Here is a 19,482-nt window from a genome sequence, read left to right on the forward strand (position 1 = left end):
AGAGTGTGGCATTGTTTTTCACTGTCCTAAAAATAAATAAATCATGCCATCTTTCGGTTCTGTAGGAAAATTTTCAAATCCCAGTTTTTTGTGATGAATGAAACATATTGTTTATAACGCTTTTCAGTTTTTAATGAAAACAATCATTCTTAGACTTCCACTTGCTATGCTTAATTAGCAGTGTGCAACGCTTACATCTTTTTTTTCTGTTGCAGCGAGACATGCTGCAACCGGAAATTGTCACACCTTACGTTTTGCAACACTTTACTTATCCTTTGATGCCATTGTTGTCATTCTGTTTTTCTTGAGGGGGATTTGGATTCCATCCTCCGGCATGTCCACCGTCGCAGTCACTCGTATACACCTCACGTATTAACTTGCCTAATGTCAGATATCTAAACATGAAATCGCAGCAAAGTGGAACGCTCTTTACTTTCTCTCGAGTCACCCACAGTTCGTAATCTGTAACGGAAAATGCAGTAATTATTTCCCAATGAAAGCTTCTTAGGTTGCGTATCATGCGTTAATTAGGATGTTGGCAGCACATAGAGAAGTTTATAGACTGAAATGGGTATCAAGAAATTTCTACTTTGCCTTATTTTCTGCACATACTTTCCTTCTTCTTGACTTAGTTTTATTGGAATGACAGAAACACACAAATGTTTCTATTGTTTTCTCGCATGGTATCTTTTTCAGCTTGCCACTATTTGTATCACTCCAATGATAGAAAACTTAACCAATGACTAAGCTATTACCTAATGGAAATTCTGAGCGTGACTCTTAAGGTGTTTTCATTTTGAGAAAAGATGAAACATCACCACTTTACTAACTGGAAGACCACAGATGGTATGCAGAGTGTAGGCGCGTTACACCACAGCCACCGCACATAGGTCTTCATTCAAGAAGCGTTTTATTTCCATACATGGTATCGATCAACGCCCTCACAGCAAACCCTAATGACAACGTCATCGATCACCGTGTAACTGCGTGCATTGCTGTGACACTGCGGAGGCACTGCCACGCAAACGGTCGTCTTGCACTGTCGTTCTCTCCTTGCATTGTCTTCACTACCGCCATCTTTTTCGCTCCACGGAACTCTATGTTCGCTTATATTTTTGCTTGTTCACTCTGTTTGTTATGCCGACGGCGCTGCCACTCAACCCAGAAACGAGCATTTTCGTTGTGCGCTCAAATTTTTTCATGGGTAAACTACCACAGCTTCTTCTCCCAAGCCCAGCATATGAAGCGATATTCTCCTGCCGCTGTTAAAGAAGTACGCGTTGCGCTGTCACGGAAAGCGCGAGCAGGCGCGAGGTATTGCAACCCCAAACGCAACGGCTCGCTGCGCTCCACGTTAAGTCTGTCTCGTCTGCCTTCGGTCTATATATTTCAACGACGCTGCTCAGCGGCCTAAATAAAATCTGGAGCCCTAAATAAAAAAAAACCGCCCAAATCAAATCAGACAGATCCCACGCAATCGAAGCAACACCAAGCAGCTTTTCAGAAGCGCATACATGCACCATTTGTCGTTGATTCATATCATGACACGCAGTTACTTATCGCTCGTTTGCCATGTATTCATTCATGTAGAGTCTTATATACACCACGCCAATGATACGTACATTCTGTATTGGATACTGTCATCATGACCTATTCTTTAAATTGTGCAGTGCTCATTTATTGCCATATTTGTTTTCATATATACTCATTTGGCAAACCAGTGCATGTCTCCTAAATTGAAAAGAGCCAACAATATATAGCCTCACTAACAATACAGACCCGTCGATAGACCTCAGAATAACATCTCTATCACTCCTGCTTCTACCTAAATGAAAAGTCATTGTTAATCCTTTGAGAGTGGCCGCTTCCCTGTAGTTCTGAGGGCACAAATAACAAATGAGTTCTCCCCTGAAGAGCCAAAATCGCAGAATGCGCGGGCCGATCGGAAACCCTTCTCCAAGATGCCCCGTTCACTTTGAACTGATTTAACTTGTCTAAGCTTGTGTGCAGCTGTGCAGTACTTTTCCACCTTTATGACTGCCGATGCAATGAAATGAATCGCACAGACGACCAGACTGTCTAGCCAACCATGTGTTCCATGGGGGAAAAATGTGTGATGAAATTCACGCAGGAAGCAAAATGATACGAGGTAGTTCCTCAGCAACTCCCCGATAGGGCTTAAACAAACAGTCGGTGCGAGCGATTGAAGTGTGGGTATACGAGGGCGAATCCACTACCGGCCACCTGGTATCTATCGAAGCACAGGTCTAAGATGCCTTCGTCCACAAACAACACTTCCTTTCTGTGTTGATCAATATCGAAAAGGCTTACAATACAAGATGACACTATGGAATACTAAGAAGCGTGTGCCATCTTGGGGTGCAAGATATATAGTTTATATTATCGAAAGCTAAATGTAAAATCGTGCGTCCAGCGTCTGAGTGGGCAGCGTTTTCTCTAACCATTTGTTCAATAAACAGAGAGACCGCAAGAAGCTGCAGTTAGTTGTACTTTTTTTCTTACCAAGATGAATTTCTTGTACCTGTGTATCCCCCGCAACGGCGTTTTATGTTCCTATGTCGGGGACATACAAACAGTCATATGTCCATATGACAAAGCCAAGCTGCATAGCTCGGCTTTGTTCTGTAACCTGGTAATGAGTGAGCGGCAAGTGGAGCTTGGTTTGAAAATGGTTTCCAGATGGGCTCAAAATGGACAGAGCAAAACAGGCTCCGAGTGAATCCACCAAAAAGTGCGTGTTTCTTGTTTTCCAAAAATAGAGGCACTCATCTCAACCCCACATTGAACTACATGGTCTGCGTGTGCCTGTTAATGCTGAACATAAAATTTAAGGCCTAGTTTTGTACAACAAGCTAACCTACGTACCACACATCAAGTATCGAGAAAACAAGTGCATCAGAGATGAGTATTCTCAAAGTGTTGTCATGCAGTACGTAGGATAGTGGGAGAAAGTTTGAAATGCGAAGCATTTCTTAGCGAACTTCAGCGACGTTGAGCGTGCCTATCTATCTATCTGTCTATCTGTCTATCTGTCTGTCTGTCTATCTGTCTGTCTGTCTATCTGTCTGTCTGTCTATCTGTCTATCTGTCTATCTGTCTATCTGTCTGTCTGTCTGTCTGTCTGTCTGTCTGTCTGTCTGTCTGTCTGTCTGTCTGTCTGTCTGTCTGTCTGTCTGTCTGTCTGTCTGTCTGTCTGTCTGTCTGTCTGTCTGTCTGTCTGTCTGTCTGTCTGTCTGTCTGTCTGTCTGTCTGTCTGTCTGTCTGTCTGTCTGTCTGTCTGTCTGTCTGTCTGTCTGTCTGTCTGTCTGTCTGTCTGTCTGTCTGTCTGTCTGTCTGTCTATCTGTCTATCTGTCTGTCTGTCTGTCTGTCTGTCTGTCTGTCTGTCTGTCTGTCTGTCTGTCTGTCTGTCTGTCTGTCTGTCTGTCTGTCTGTCTGTCTGTCTGTCTGTCTGTCTGTCTGTCTGTCTGTCTGTCTGTCTGTCTGTCTGTCTGTCTGTCTGTCTGTCTGTCTGTCTGTCTGTCTGTCTGTCTGTCTGTCTGTCTGTCTGTCTGTCTGTCTGTCTGTCTGTCTGTCTGTCTGTCTGTCTGTCTGTCTGTCTGTCTGTCTGTCTGTCTGTCTGTCTGTCTGTCTGTCTGTCTGTCTGTCTGTCTGTCTGTCTGTCTGTCTGTCTGTCTGTCTGTCTGTCTGTCTGTCTGTCTGTCTGTCTGTCTGTCTGTCTGTCTGTCTGTCTGTCTGTCTGTCTGTCTGTCTGTCTGTCTGTCTGTCTGTCTGTCTGTCTGTCTGTCTGTCTGTCTGTCTGTCTGTCTGTCTGTCTGTCTGTCTGTCTGTCTGTCTGTCTGTCTGTCTGTCTGTCTGTCTGTCTGTCTGTCTGTCTGTCTGTCTGTCTGTCTGTCTGTCTGTCTGTCTGTCTGTCTGTCTGTCTGTCTGTCTGTCTGTCTGTCTGTCTGTCTGTCTGTCTGTCTGTCTGTCTGTCTGTCTGTCTGTCTGTCTGTCTGTCTGTCTGTCTGTCTGTCTGTCTGTCTGTCTGTCTGTCTGTCTGTCTGTCTGTCTGTCTGTCTGTCTGTCTGTCTGTCTGTCTGTCTGTCTGTCTGTCTGTCTATCTATCTATCTATCTATCTATCTATCTATCTATCTATCTATCCGCCAACGACATTCAGCTCTCCTGGCCGTTTGGATAATGGTATCAATACCAAACGTGGTATAGCATAACATGACTGTATGAAGAACATAATTGACTAGTAACATGAAAATCATGACTTATAAGTCATAAATATCATGATTTACATTTCATAGTCCTGCTGCTCTTTCGGTGATTTCGTTCTCATGGCATGTTGCAAAACTGGTATGTGAACCATTGTTGCGTGCCATCTGCGCGGCCTCGACAATGACTCGGGTGCGCTAATCTCTGTGCTTGTACAGCGTCGCTTTGTCCGCAACTGTGCGCCCCTTTTTAAAGACACAGCGACGCTGTACAAGCACAGAGATGAGCGCACCCGAGTCATTGTCGAGGTCGCGCAGATGGCACGCGAACAGGTGCCTTGTATTAGCAAGCCCTCCGTGGCTCTGTCCGAGAAAGAACTCAGGTTCCTCGAAGGTTTCGGTGCGAGCAAGTAGTCATATTATCTTTACTTTTCTGTTTCGTTTTGTTATAAATTTTTCTTTGCAATTTTTCTGTGCTTTTGTTTTTGTCTGTGTTTATCGCTTACTCATGTTCTGCTTTTTGTGCCATATGGTTTTGACCACATGGCTACTGTCTCTCCTATATATTTTCGTGCTCTGCGCAATAAACTCAGTTGGAAGTTGGCGCTCGTGTCTTTCGTGTCCTTCTTGTCTCTGTGTCGTCGTTTTGTTCTCGCGCTATAACTATCCTCATCTTGGGTTGGGATTTCCTATCACGTCATGAAGCTATCATCGATTGTTCCCGTACGGAAGTATCCCTTAAGGCATTATGTGAATTTCCATCGCCCGACCGTTCTCTTCTGCTCTGCAAACTTATCTCTGACGACGACATCACCTTGTCTCAGGAAGCTTCACTCGCTATTACCCTTTCATGTGTGGCGCAATCTGACGCCACGGTGGTGTTTACGCCATCTCTGGTTTTTACTGAACGCAAGGGCATCGTTCTCCCATTTGCCGTTCTTACAATTGCGTCTGGTTTAACCGTGATGCTGCAACTACCACTGCAACTACCACATCGGCTTACTCTCTGGTGAAACCTTTGGATATGTACGACCTGTAGACCATATCGATGATGTTATTCTTTTCAACCAAACCCCTAGTCACATTGCCGAAATCACTCATGCGTCTGAGCCATCAAGTTCGTCAGCCTTCGGCAATGCTATTGACGCAGACCTTCCTCCCTGGCATCGCCGCCAACTTGTTGCTCTCCTTAACAACTGTCGCTCTTCTTTCGACTTTCAAGAACATGCTTTGTGCCGCACCACGACTGTCACTCATACTATTGACGCCGGCCTCTGCGACAGCGTCCTTACCGCGTTTCCGCCGAAGAGCGCCGCGTCATTACGGAGCAAGTAGATGACATTCTTAAACGTAGAGTCATACAGCCTTCGCAAAGCGCTTGGTCATCACCTGTGGTTCTGGTAAAAAAATGGCACCGTTCAATTTTGCGTGGACTATCACCGCTTAAATAAGAATACGAAGAAAGATGACTACCAGCTACCACAAATAGATGATGCTCTTGAATGTTTATACGTTGCCGAGTACTTTACATCCTTGGATCTACGTTGTGGATATTGTCAGGTGCCAATGGCTGATTGTGATTGCCTCAAAACAGCCTTTGTAACGCCGGATGGCCTATATGAGTTTAAAGTCATGCCATCGGGCTCTGCAACGCACCTGCGATATTTGAGCGTATGATCGATACCATCTTGAGTGCCCACAAGTTGAAAACTTGCTTGTGTTACCTGGATGACATCGCAGTCTCTTCAGCTGATTTCCCGACACGTCTTGGTTGTCTCCACGAGATTCTGACGTGTCTAACTTCTGCGGGCCTACAACTTAACACCAAGAAGTGCCACTTCGCAGCACGAAAACTAACAATTTTGAGACATGTCATCACAAGAGACGGTGTTCTTCCGGATCCCTATAAGCTTTGAGCTGTCGCTGACTTCCCAATGCCCACATCACTGAAAGCCCTAAGAAGTTTCGTTGGCCTCTGCTCCTACTTTCATTATTTCGGGCGCAGCTTCGCGTCCATCATCGCCCCTCTGATGAGTCTGCTTTCCAACAGCAAAAGTATACCTGCATGGTCACATGCATGTGACGACGCATTTTGCCAGCTGCGCAACCTGCTGACCTCACCACCTATTCTTCGGCACTACGAATCCACTGCTGCCACAGACATTCGCACCAATGCAAGTGGCGTTGGTCTTGGTGCAGTTTTGGCACAATGGAGAAGGCACCCAAACCGAATATGTAGTCGCTTATGCAAGTCGCGCTTTCAAGAAGGCTGAATTGAATTACTCCGGGACAGAAAAGGAGTGTTTGGCCATAATCTGGGCGCTGACGAAGTTTCGCCAGTACATTTACGGCCGTCCTTTTGACGTGGTGACAGACCACCACGCTCTATGTTGGCTGTTCACCTTGAAAGACCCGTCCGGACACCTGGGTCCTTGAGCACTTCGATTTCAGGAATACGCCACGTGTGTCGTATGTCGTTCCGGTCGCAAGCATGCGGATGCCGATGCACTTTCCCGATCACCATTAACACCAGATGTGGCTTCTCTGTCACTTATTTTCAGCACTATGTCACCACTCGACACCACTGACATGCTTTTGGAGCAGCGTAAGGACCCATACCTTGCCTTTTTACTCGACTATCTTACCGATCCGTCTGCTGTCCCTTCCACGAGAGCACTACGCTGGCAAGCAGTCCACTTTTTCATGCGAGACAACATTCTGTACCTCCTCAACTACATGCCTGGTGGTCAGAAGTAGCTCCTTGCTGTCCCTACTCATATGCACTCTGACATCTGCATGAATTTACATACCAACAATATTACTGGCGAGAAATGTATCACTTTGTGCAGAAATACGTTCCGTCTTGCACCACTTGCCAACAGAACAAGACACCTCCGCGACACCTTACTGGCATGTTACAGCCGCTCCCATGCCCGGCACGCCCATTCGACTGCGTGGGTATTGAACTCTATGGGCCCCTCTCATATAGTGGCTCTGGAAACCGGTGGATTATAGTCGGAGTCGATCATCTGACACGCTACGCTGAGGCTGCAGCTCTACCGGCAGCGACCGCCCACAAAGTCACTCTTCATTCTCCGCCGCTTTATTCTACGCCATGGTGCTCCACAGGAATTACTCAGTGATAGGGGTCGAGTGTTCCTGTCGGAGGTCATCCAAGCTATCCCCGCTGAATGCAGTATCATCCACCGGAAATCTACTGCATACCATCCAAAGACAAATGGTGTCACTGAGCGGTTCAATCGCACACTTGGCGACGTGCTTAGCATGTACACCTCCTCCGACCACACTAAGTGGGACGCTGTATTATCTTTTGTTACCTTCGCTTATAGCACCGTGACGCAAGCGACTACGGGGTTTTCCCCGTTCTTTCTGTTGTACGGTAGCGAACCTTCCCACCCACTCGACACTATACTCCCATAGCGCCCTGATGCATCTGATTGCTCCCCACTTTCGGGAGCCGCCAGATACGCTGAAGACTGCCGTAAGTTGGCTCGGTCTCTAACAAGTGAGGCTCAAGGTCTACAAAAGACTTGACACGACGACGTTCACCATATAGCTCCCACGTTTCGTGCTGGCCCCCTTGTGTGGCTTTGGGTGCACCCGCACGTTCCTGGCCAGTCTTCTAAGCTTCTGGCCCGGTACCATGGTCTGTACCGTGTCATTATCGCGACAAGTCCGGTGAATTACATCATAGAGCCACTAACACAATCACCATATTTGCACCGTCGAGGACGCCAGACCACACACGTCGACCGTCTCAAGCCCTACTACGACCCCCTATTGTGCCTACTCTCTGAATCACCAGTATGGCTACTCTTGACCCCGGGGGTATTGTAGTGGAGCATACGCACTAACGCGTATGCGACTTCGGAAGAGAACAAAGAACCCCGCGCTCTGATGGCCCTAGCTTCCACAACGTGGTTGAATGCAGCTGTGGTATTTACACTCTCAAGCAGCCATGCGAAACTACAGCAAAGTCGTGTGTCTACCCAAGAAATTCAGCTATTGATGCACCGAAGCACTCCCATGCAGTTCACCTGTGTGACATGGGTTCCTGGGCACGAAGGGCTGGAGGCTGGACATTCGAAGCTCAACAAAGAGGACAGCACCAAATTGAGAAGACTGCAGAGCAGCACGTACACACGCGGCATACTAATGCACCGATTGTACCCAACATTGCACGAATATGTTTGCCTGATTTGCGCCGTATCTGACACGTTCGCCCACCTGATCCTCGAGTGTCTATGCAATACAAATACAGATCTATCGCCTCCACGAAACACCTGTGGCGCAGGTAAAAAAAAACGAACACCTTCTTGAATCGTGGGAGGCCAAGCTTGCCTTGAAGGACCTGGACCAACAATGACGTCTCGTCGCCAAAGCCAAGGAGGCAGCGAAGGCCAGAGGATTCCTGGAATGAGCTGACCTCCCACCTAAGGTGAACGCGGCACCTACACCGCTACACCATTTCAAAAATAAACGTTTATTCCTCCTCCTCCTGATTGCGTGAGACCCTGTGCCACCTTTGCCAAACTTACAGTACGGCCATTTTTCGGTGTGACCTCCTTGCGACTTCCATGATTGAATAAACTTCATCACAATATAATTACATAGAAGCCGTAGAGAAGGGCTCCAGATATTTCGACCCCCTGGGGTTCTTTATCGTGACCTAAATGTGAGAACACGGGCCTACCGCATTTTCGTTTCCATCGAAAGTGCAGCCGCCGCAGCCGCGATTTAATCCCACGACCTGCTGGTCAGCAGCCGAGTACCTTAGCCACTAGACCACCGCGATGGGCGAGCATTCTGCGATGCCTACCACTCTAAATGCGTATGACCCAGTTTAGCATCTGGGCATCCGCCTCTCTACGGGTGTCTTTAACATTTGCCCCGTGGAAAGCCTGTACGTGGAATCAAACAAATACTCACTCCACCTACAGTGATGTTGCATCTGCTTTCTACATTATGTCAAAGTGAAGGCAGAAAAGGAACACCCTTCACATTCCACAAATAATGACATGTCCAATTCTGTTTTGTTTGAAATTCGGCCTTCGCTGAGAAAAGCCTACTCACTTCATGTGAGGGGCCTTTCTTAGAAAATTGGTGTGCCACTTGAACATCGTTTGATGGCTCCCGCAGCATGTCTGCCATCGTTGCAGGGGCAAGCTATAAATTGCGATGTGTCTATGTTAGAGTTTACAAGGCATGCGGTCATTGTACATATTCGCACAAACTTCCTGGAATTACAACAAAAATCACATGTCCTAAGTTATTTGCAGGTACCTCAAAGTCGAACACTTCCATGTCGTATGCAGTGATCGGGACATCCGTTACGGATGCTGGCTTTCTGATTGATTGATAAGTGGGGTTTAACGTCCCAAAACCACCATATGATTATAAGAGACGCCGTAGTGAAGGGCTCCGGAAATTTCAACCACCTGGGGTTCTTTACCGTGCACCCGAATGTGAGCACACGGGCCTACAACATTTCCGCCTCCATCGGAAATGCAGCCGCCGCAGCCGGGATTTGATCCCGCAACCTGCGGGTCAGCAACCGAGTACCTTAGCCACTAGACCACCGCGGCGGGGCGTCTGGCGTTCTGCATTTTTATATAAGCATTTTCACAGGAGAAGCTGATTCGATACTTGTAGCATTTATATGCATAAAAAATAAAATACAAAAGACTTTAGTATTTATTGATTGCCTAAGCGTGTTAAAAGAACTGAAAACTCTTAAGAAGCAAAATAACCCTGTCTTTGTCACGCTTTACTCACTGCCATGCACAGTAAACTCTTTCCAACAGCATGTCGTAGGCTGATGGGTGCCAGGGAAACGTCAGATACACGGAAATGTTTTGGCGGACCACATCAGCTGCATCTGCCAACGTAACCGGTGCTAGTACATCAAAAGAAATTGCTGCGCATGACTTGAAGCCTTATCCTAAACAAAAGCTCAGGGCCTATTGGCAAAACACGTCGGATTGAGGTGCACATAATAAACTACATGTTATTATTCCGCAACTTGATCAGTCGCCGGCAATATCATAATCACGAGGCACAGAAGTAACACTCACTAAGCTAAGAAGAGGGTGTTCACACATTACACAGTCATACCCTTTGTGCGGCGGCAACCCATCATTGTGTGAGAGATGCATCGAAGCACTAACACTACCTCGCCTTTTAACCCAGTGCGATAAGAAGACAACACTTTTCACTACCCGACCGACAACAGTTGATTGATTGATATGTGTGATTTAACATTCCAAAACCACCATATGATTATAAGAGACGCAGTAGTGGAGGGCAACGGAAATTTAGACCACCTGGGGTTCTTTAACGTGCACCCAAATCTGAGTACACGAGCCTACAGCATTTCCACCTCCATCGGAAATACAGCAGCCGCAGCCGGAATTCGATCCTTCGACCTGCGGGTCAGCAGCCGAGTACCTTAGCCACTAGACCACCGCGGCGGGGTGACCGACAACAGTTGCCACTTTACCCCGCAATATTCGTTGGTAGGGAACTTGTTTAAACCCATGAAACATTGTTATCACGTTTAGTAAAGGTAGGTTACTTTTATGTCATATATCTAAGCACTCCTGAGCACGACCTCCGAAGAGAGGTTCCTCCTGAGGTTGCTGCCTTTCGCTATTCATTCCCACTACACAATTCACATCGCTGTGATGATTTCAATGCTTCTACATTTCTACCCGCGTTAGCACTGGGAACTTTAGGCAATTGTTTAGAGCCATCTAACTGTGATCATTGTTCGCATCTCTTGACGAATGACCTGGCACTCTTTGGCCATCAAACAACCCTTGTGCCACAAAAAGCCTCACATCATCATTAAAACCTGTCGAGATCCCAATACCAATATAATACAAGCTATATAAAGTCCATGGCACCAAAGATTTTATGTACTGGGGGCCTGGGTTTTTTGGGTCAGCACCCGAGCAGTATCAATCTACCATTGGCATCGGTGGTGCCTCCAGTTGGCAAGCTATTTGCTCATTAAGACAATGACTGCAATTCTACCAACTCGCTTTGGGTAAAGGTATGGTTACATCTATTTCAAGTTTGCAGGTTTGGTCCCCACAGGCAGCGAGATATCTTTACGTCTCTTTTACTTCTCTTCCTAGAAAGAACATGCCTTATTCTTTCCCTAACTGCGCGTCGGCGAGGTTAATTACCTTTTGTCTAGCAAACAAAGAAGGCATATAAAATTTCTTTTCGCTCTCTCAGAGCGAGCGTTTCATTCTTGCTGACTGATGCCTAACTACTGTGCGCCTGATTCAGCAGCCAGCTCACAAAAATATGCCATGCTTCTTGACGACAGCAGCCCGAACAAGTTTTCCACACAGGCCATCGTGGCTACTCATAGTGCTCACTAAGAATTCTACGTTTACATGCCTGATATTCTCCTAAAAGTAGACTGAAAATACGGCTACTGTAGCTCAAGTGGTAGGGCATCGGATGTGTTCTTTGAAGGCTCGAGGTCCGGTCTCGGCCAGTGGAAAGTTTTGAACCATCGCATGTACACTTACTGGCATCCTTATTAACTAGTTCTGGTAAGTATTTCTTTAGGCGACATAAAAAATTACCTTAACGCGGCCAAATACTAGGGCAAAAATGAAGCACACCACACCTAAGTTTTATATTGAAACAGCCTAAAAGTATAGAACAATAAAAGCCGGTATAGACAACTCTTTGAAGGACCGACCATTCTGTGTCAAGAAAGCTGCTCATATTTGACATAAGTACGCATAAAAAAGGATTCGCTGTCTTTCTCTTCATTTTCCATTCAACGAGACTTTAGCTTAATAAGTGTCGATTTACACCCATTTAGCTTGGACTGTGCATTAAAAGACCATTGCGCAGTGACAGACATAGAAGGGCACACAGCTGAGTGATAAACAATTGTGCTAACGTGGCCACTGTTTCCCATCAATGAAGACTATGTTGTTACTACAAATGCATCGTCGATACTTACTTCCACTGTCAAGGGCGGGTGAGTGTGCGCCGTTCGGGCCGTAGTAGATACTGCAGCTGCGGTAGTTAGAAAACACGAGGGCATAATAAGTTGTAGTACCAGTACCTGAAAATAAAAAAAAGACACTAGTTAGATCAGCAATAGTTCACCTTGGCTAGAATGCATATGGTATGCTAGCTCAGGACCGCGCGCAGCCTACATGCTGCGTTCCGGCGTAACTCATGAAGACGCCCGTAACGGCAAGTAGCACAGACGGAACAGGAGGTCCTGTGCCGGAATGAGGCGTTTTACAATGCCAAAGCTTTTCGTGATTTTCACGCTTGACCAGTGTTCAGAGAAAGGGTCCGTTCGCATTATAGAAGTGATCAGCCAGTGGCGAGTGCTGGACTATAACACTAGCAAAGCATAAGGCGTAAGGCCTCACTCCACTGTAGCACCCCAGCAGCTGCCAGGACAGTGCAATATCTGCTATTGTGCGTTTCAAGCTGGTGCTGAGTTAGCCACAGAATCAGCCCGAGGGTGACAAGCTTTGGCCCTGGCGAGGCAATGAGGGCGTGTATCTGTTCAAAACTCAAAGGCTTTACCCATTAACATCGTCGACCCAGACACCACTGCACAATATTTTCTCTAGAACCCTGAAAGTGATGGAGCAAGAGGAGGATTGAAAGAGGAAGGACAGGGAATTTAATGTGTTGATTCTCAGTAGAATACTTTTCAAATCATTCCCACTGCGATTGACATGAATATTGTGCAACGTTTGAAAAGCTGGGGGTGCATGAAGAGGAAGCTTGTCCGATGTCTTAGATGAAACCAAGGTGCGTAAGGTGAGGGTGCGTGCCATTTTAGGGAGGACATACCAAACCTATTTATATAAGTATAAGAGTGAGAAATGACACGTTAGTTGACATTCTGTGCGATATAGGACACAGAATTAATAAAAACGCTTCTTTTTAACTTTATATTCCCTGAGTCCCAAACTCATTTGACACCATGTTCAATAATTCATACATAGCTGCACCACTATCTTAGCTTTTCATTTTTGGTCTTTCAAACTTCTGAATATTGGGATACCACGCAGAAAAGAAGCCTCCTAATAAATGAAACATGCAGGGCTGAAAGGGTTAAACTATGTGATTATATGTGTAAAATCATTCAGTTCATTGATTCCACACCATCCAATGCAATCTTTGAGCCTTTCTGCAGCTAACCTACCATGGCTTTGCCAACGTGATTGCTCACTTATGTGTTATCACTCACTTGTGCTCACTCGCAAGCAGAGCAGAATGGCATCAGCTGACAGAAAAAGATCACCACTCCACAAAATATTGGATGGTGGTCGCTCAACGCAACTTGTAGTATTTATTAACGTTGGGTGGAGTATTCATAGTATCAATCAGATTCATCGCACAAATGTTATTCCATGAAACGTAATATATTGACTTAATGTTTCATAGGAGAACACGCTCTTGCATCACATCAACGTGCAGCTCTGCTTCCTCTATCAAGGGGAAGTTCTGACAACTTAAGGCAGTCACTATACAACCCTTCAGATTTCACGCTTCTGGGGGCGTAGTGAAGTGCAAGCGGAAAGTGCTGCGAGACGTAAGGTATTTCTGAACAAAACCTCATAAATACAACAACGTTGAAACTTCAAGATACAATAACTAGGACACACAAAAAATGTCAGTTACCTTGCTCCGTATTGATTATGCCATTCTTCGTGTATGCGTAGCCGTAGTTTGTAGTTGGATACACTGTTGCATGAACACTGTTCCTGAAAACGTAGTGTGTGTATTTAAAACAGCATTCTACACTTATCAGTGCAATGAGATACCTCGGTGTTGAATAATATAGCGATGTTCAGAAATATCAGGTTGGTTTGTGGTACCATGACGTCTGCGAAAAATAACGGAATTGAGTTTACAGAATGATAATACTCAGGCACCCACATGTCGAAACCACCATATCATTAGAAAAAAAATGTAGCAGTGGAAGACTTCAGATATTTGGACCATGTGGCGTTCCCTAAATTGGGCTAACAGCACATAGTGCACGGGCCTATAGCATTTTAACTTCATTGAAACCATTTGGTATTATGTTGCTTTTTATGAATACATTAACCTTATCACACAGGGTAATTCTGAAAAAAAAATTCTGCAGCGCAGGTATTTACCACCTATTAAATGTCTTCACATGAGTTGGTTCTTATCATTTTCTCGAATCATCGGCCCGTTGGTGATATCGTAAATGATAATTCTCAATGGTATAAAACAGTTGGATGAGTTAAAGTATCTCCGTGATGTGAGAGGGAGCTATTCAATTGGCATATAGCAGTAGAAAGACATTGGACTGCAGGAAGCTATTTCTGAAACAGCGCGTCAAGTTATTGTTCTGAGCGTTAGGGTGGCACTAGTTTCTTCTGTCGACTTGTTTGGTTTCCCGAGATTAAAAGTATCACAAATAAATGTTTTGTTAAACTATCATTTCCTAGCAGCTCATGTTTATGTCATTTTATATCTGTGTGCAGCTTTGAAGAAGCCGGATTGTCAGATTCCTCGTATATTTGAAGAAAATGGGCGCTTAGGTTTAATTATTTCCAAGTTTGTATTAAAAGCAAAAGGTTAGCTCACCACTCGTCATTTGTCCACGCACGACAACGAAAAGCACTTTGGAAGCGGGAGAGACGAGCTGACGCCAGAGTAAAATTAGCAAGTCCCAATGTCTACCGCCCAAGGGCTGCTACAACGGTAGCATAGGCTATCAACTCGTACACAGATAGAACTGCAAAAATAAATTTTCCACAAGAGCTTATTTTAGGGCCCCTCCATCATTCGCTAGTGAAGGCGTGCCAGTTGAAGGCTGTGAATTGTGCAGTAACAATTTGCCTCACTCGGAGCCCCGTGGAGTCGCCGTGGGGCACTAAGCGAGCTCATCTCAGACGCCTCAGACAGGCTCTTCAAAAACTGGCATTGGTCCTATGGAGGAGGTAGCGTGAGAATTGAGAGCGTCATGCCCTTTGGAACCTCGTTGGCACTAGCAGGTGGGCTCGCTCTACGTGGCTTGAGCACCGAGAATTGTGGGTAAAGGGCATTATGACGACCATAGAGGCGTCTTCAGGCCACTTTGTTTTGTGAAGGCCATGTGGAGGCCCTCCTGGCACAAGGCCACCAGCTAAATATTTTCTTGGTGGGTGAAAACCAGTCTTGCGTCACAGTAGACAGAGTTCCCCTCTTTTCTAACTGTGACGAAGTTATAGTAGGGGAAGGAAATTCATGTAGCTTGGATGAGGGCAAGTTCTGGTGAAGCTTGAGGAGGGAAAGTGCCCCTTTTGCAGCCCCCTGACGACACTTCTGGCCTGGCAAGAAGGCACCCTTTCAGACATGTCCCAGCAATGCTCGCCCCATGTCACTCAAGCACACCTTACTGATTTCCCTGTTCTAATTGGCCGCCATTCACTGCCCTCTTCAATTTCGTGAGATTCTTCCCGTCTGGCGCTGGGTCACCGCATCAGAAGCTCGCAATACAAACAGATTGCGCTCGCAGTGGTCGTCATCGAGGCGTCGATCAGCGCAACAAAAACGGCTGCGAGCGTGAAAAATTCCTGAGCGGAACAAGCGGAGAAGGTGGCCATCGCCCTGGACATCGCCGTCACAGCCTACCACACGGTGCTGATTGACTCTAGAGAGGCGGTGCAAAACTTCATCAAAAAACAAAGCTGTAGAGAGGCTGAGCGTATATTGCATGCGGGCAAACTTCGAGGCAGAAAAATAAAAATTAGGTGGTTCCCGGCGCACGCGAGCGATCCTTCGGAACGCAATGACAACCACAACGAGATGGCATATGCAGTGACGCGAGCGCTAACCAACCACGCCCCAGCGACGGACCGTGCAACGTGGTTCGAAGCCAATGACCGCATGATGGACTACAATGACATCACGAAAGCCTACCGCATGGCTCGTAGGACTTTCGCATTCCCGCAACAGCGGCTGGGTCGAGCGGAGGTGGTATACTGAGACAGTATCATTATCACTACCGAGCTCGGCACTGATGCACCGCATGTACTCCGAGACATGCCCGACCGACAAGTGCAAGGTTTGCCGCAGGTAGACGGCAGATCACAGGCAAATCTTGTGGGACTGCATCAAACACCCAGAGGAAGCAAGATCAAGAACAATGCCATCGTGGTTCTAGGCGGCTGCGAAGAGCTACGACCAGGAAGAACAGCTCTGGGCCGTTCAGCAGGTCCTCGGGGAACTAAAAAGGCAAGTACCCAAGCAGCTGGCCACGGCAAGCGAAAACCCAAGTAACGGCAATACCGAGGACAACGTATGCTTTGTCGGGACGCGCGAGCGCCCAAATGCAGGCACAAATAAAGTTTCTCCAATTCAATCAGGCCTGTCGGAGAGGTTTGCGCGCAGCTCTGGTAGGTGGATTCTCTCTCACGCACTTGACTACAGTCCGTTTATTAGTTGTAGCGCGCACCGGCAAGCGTGAGCAAGAACGGTCCTACGATGTGTGTCTGTTCGCCCTGGAAGCTGATGAGCGCCGCGAAGTTTTTCATTTTGGGTTCATTTTTCATTTTTTTTCATTTGGGTTCATTCATTTTGGGTTTGTGTTCACAACCTACCAGAGTGCCATTTGTGCACCGCGTTCCTGAGTCGACAAACCCGACCGTTGTGTCAGTGTGCACTGCGGCAATGCCGAACCCTTCCTTTATACCGGTGATGCACGCGGAGTAAGGATTTTGGAAACGTATCTCCACACGTGTGGAGATACGTTCTCCACGTATACGTATACGAAAGGCACACCCTATTGTTTGGTTTACTTGCGATGGTATTGTTATAACGACAGACTCTAACTATTGTGCAGAAGCACCGTGTGTTAAGTATGTAAGTGCAACGCTCCTGTACGACAATACTGTCCTTCTGTGAAAATCCTTCTCATCAAAGTCAAAGGACTCACCAGTGAGTGGGGGACACTTTAAACGAGGTTGTAGTATTGAAGAAGTCATCGTACATTCTTCGTGTCGTAGCTCTCACACAAGTCATTCCTTTTGCCCATACGTAATTGTTACTGGTCGTTCGGACCAGATACGACTCTGTACCCAGGTTGGCGGAAAGGCTCTGAAACAATATTTATACGTATTATATCAATGGGCTAAAAAGAACGAAATTGAGTGCTGCAGAAAACCTGCTGGAGAAATAAACTTTGGGAAGTGTAAACTGGCATTCTCCCACTATAAACTGGCTGAATGCGATGTCAATTTTTCTTCCGGTGGACATGATTTGGCTGGGAGCGTTTAAGTGCGTAATTCGCCCAATTTAGCACCCATCGATACAAGCCTGCCCCTACACAAATGCAAATAGTGCCGCTTAAGCAATTATTCCAAATGTTGGTCTTTTGCATGACAATCAAACGATTTATGGCACCCCTTCCAAAGCGTTACAAAATACACACTCGTGTCTATATCAGTTTGCCTCGTGTGATTGGGAAGTGCTGCGTCCTTGTACACACACGCTGCAATGAAACACACTGCTTTATTAGGCACCCGTTCTTCTTTCACAGGAGGTTAAGGTATTAGGGTTCTGCAAATACTGTCATCTTAAAATATTCGACTCGAGTAGCTCGGCATTCTCTTTTATTAGTATGACACTTCCCTGTTGAAAGTATAGAAACTTCCAGCTTGAGACAATATTCAGAACATGTTTTTCTACTGAACAAGTCACAATATTATATTTGATCCGACATGTAAAATGTCAAACCATACCAATACTGACTGTAATGACACCAATGTAAAAACTAACACTTCTGGTTCTCGGTATTTACCCGCTGTGCTGTTTTATAAGTACTTTATTCTACAAAACAGCTTGTTTTTCTATACGTGACAAACTTCATTTTTCGTCTGTGGTTAGTGAAAAACCATGTGAAAAACCTTCGATTCTGTTTCACTTTGACTATCGTCACTCTATTTGATGCAACACAGAAATTTGCAATTACCATTTATTTTACGTATATGATTGATTGATTTGTGAGGTTTAACGTCCCAAAAAACCACGATATGATTAAGAGACGCCATAGTGGATGGCTCCGAAAATTTCGACCACCTGGTGTTCTTTAACGGGCACCCAAATCTGAGTACACGGGCCTGCAACATTTCCGCCTCCATCAGAAATGCAGCTGCCACAGCTGGGATTTGATCCCACGACCTGTGGGTCAGCAGCCTAGTACTTTAACCATTAGCATTAGACCAAGACCGCCGTGGTGAGGTTACTTATATATATATATATATATATATATATATAAATGTATATGCATATATATATATTTGTGTGTGTGTGTGTGTTAGCATGCACACTCATCTCCACGGACAAACTCTTCAGCAGAATTAAATTATTGAAAACATTGCAGAGTGGAGCATCAACCCATCTTCTATAACAATAAGACATCTGAGAGCTTTATTCTTTAAACTAGCCTTTTATAATCTCTGCCAGCAGATTCCTGTCCAGAAGCTTGGAGATTATGATTTTCCAGAATTGACGCAATTAGTGGCGAGCTGTGAATGCTGTGAATAAGTGCGCTTGATTTTGTGTGTTGTTCCTTAAAGACCCTCAATGGTATTTTCGCGAGTAGTTTAGTCATCTTGTAGAGGAGAGCTGAAGGACTGCCAGAGTATATCGTGGAGAGGTTAACTCAAAATGAAACGTGAATGAGAGGCCTCTTAGAGAGCGATAGCGGCGATGCTGCATTGCGCATAGCGACAGCCGAGAGTTGGTGGTCAAGAAAAAGAAACAAATAAATAAACAAACAATCAAATATATAAATAGATAAGTAAATAAGTTACTAAATAGAGCAATCAAGCAAAAATAAACGACAGCTCGAAGTAAAGTCAAATCTGTAAACTTCATTTGAATCAAGCAGCCGACATAATAGGTTCGCACGTGAAAATCAATTTATAAAGAGCTGGAGCATGGCACTTACCCTTGGGACGTTTTGGAACCGGCCCAAGGTAACTTCATTCGCCCAGCGTGGAATCTTGGCTTGATGAATCCCTTTTTGGCAAAGAGCAAGTCTAAGGATGTAGAAGAGAAGGATTATTTTCATGGTGAGTGGTTTCTAAGTTCAGCAAGTTGGTTGAATGTTCGTAAATGTGAAATTTCCTAATTTATACATTTGCGCACCTCTAGCGCTAACAATATAGCAACTCGCCAATGCCTATATGCAATAGCACATTCTAAAAATGTATTTTCAA

The 19,482-nt window shown here is 45.6% G+C and overlaps 1 protein-coding gene across 1 annotated transcript; it reads right to left on the minus strand.

Moving 5' to 3' along the window:
• Positions 1-155: 155 nt before the first annotated feature.
• Positions 156-19,482, minus strand: LOC142769109 (male-specific histamine-binding salivary protein-like). The gene is made up of 5 exons (XM_075872047.1): positions 19,212-19,482; positions 17,196-17,356; positions 13,925-14,007; positions 12,234-12,338; positions 156-462 (listed from the first exon to the last, which is right to left on the minus strand). Exons 1-5 carry the CDS (start codon positions 19,332-19,334, stop codon positions 269-271), a joined length of 666 nt encoding a protein of 221 aa, XP_075728162.1. The 5' UTR covers positions 19,335-19,482; the 3' UTR covers positions 156-268.

The sequence above is a fragment of the Rhipicephalus microplus genome, chromosome 8, assembly GCF_043290135.1.
Source record: "Rhipicephalus microplus isolate Deutch F79 chromosome 8, USDA_Rmic, whole genome shotgun sequence".
In the NCBI taxonomy this organism is placed as follows: domain Eukaryota; kingdom Metazoa; phylum Arthropoda; class Arachnida; order Ixodida; family Ixodidae; genus Rhipicephalus; species Rhipicephalus microplus.

Coding starts and splice junctions, on each gene's coding strand:
- LOC142769109 (XM_075872047.1), bottom strand. CDS start 19,334: ATGAAAATAATCCTTCTCTTCTACATCCTTAGACTTGCTCTTTGCCAA. Junction 17,357..19,211: donor GGTTCCAAAACGTCCCAAGG/GTAAGTGCCATG, acceptor ATATTGTTTCAG/AGCCTTTCCGCCAACCTGGG. Junction 463..12,233: donor ACCCGCCCTTGACAGTGGAA/GTAAGTATCGAC, acceptor TTTCCGTTACAG/ATTACGAACTGTGGGTGACT.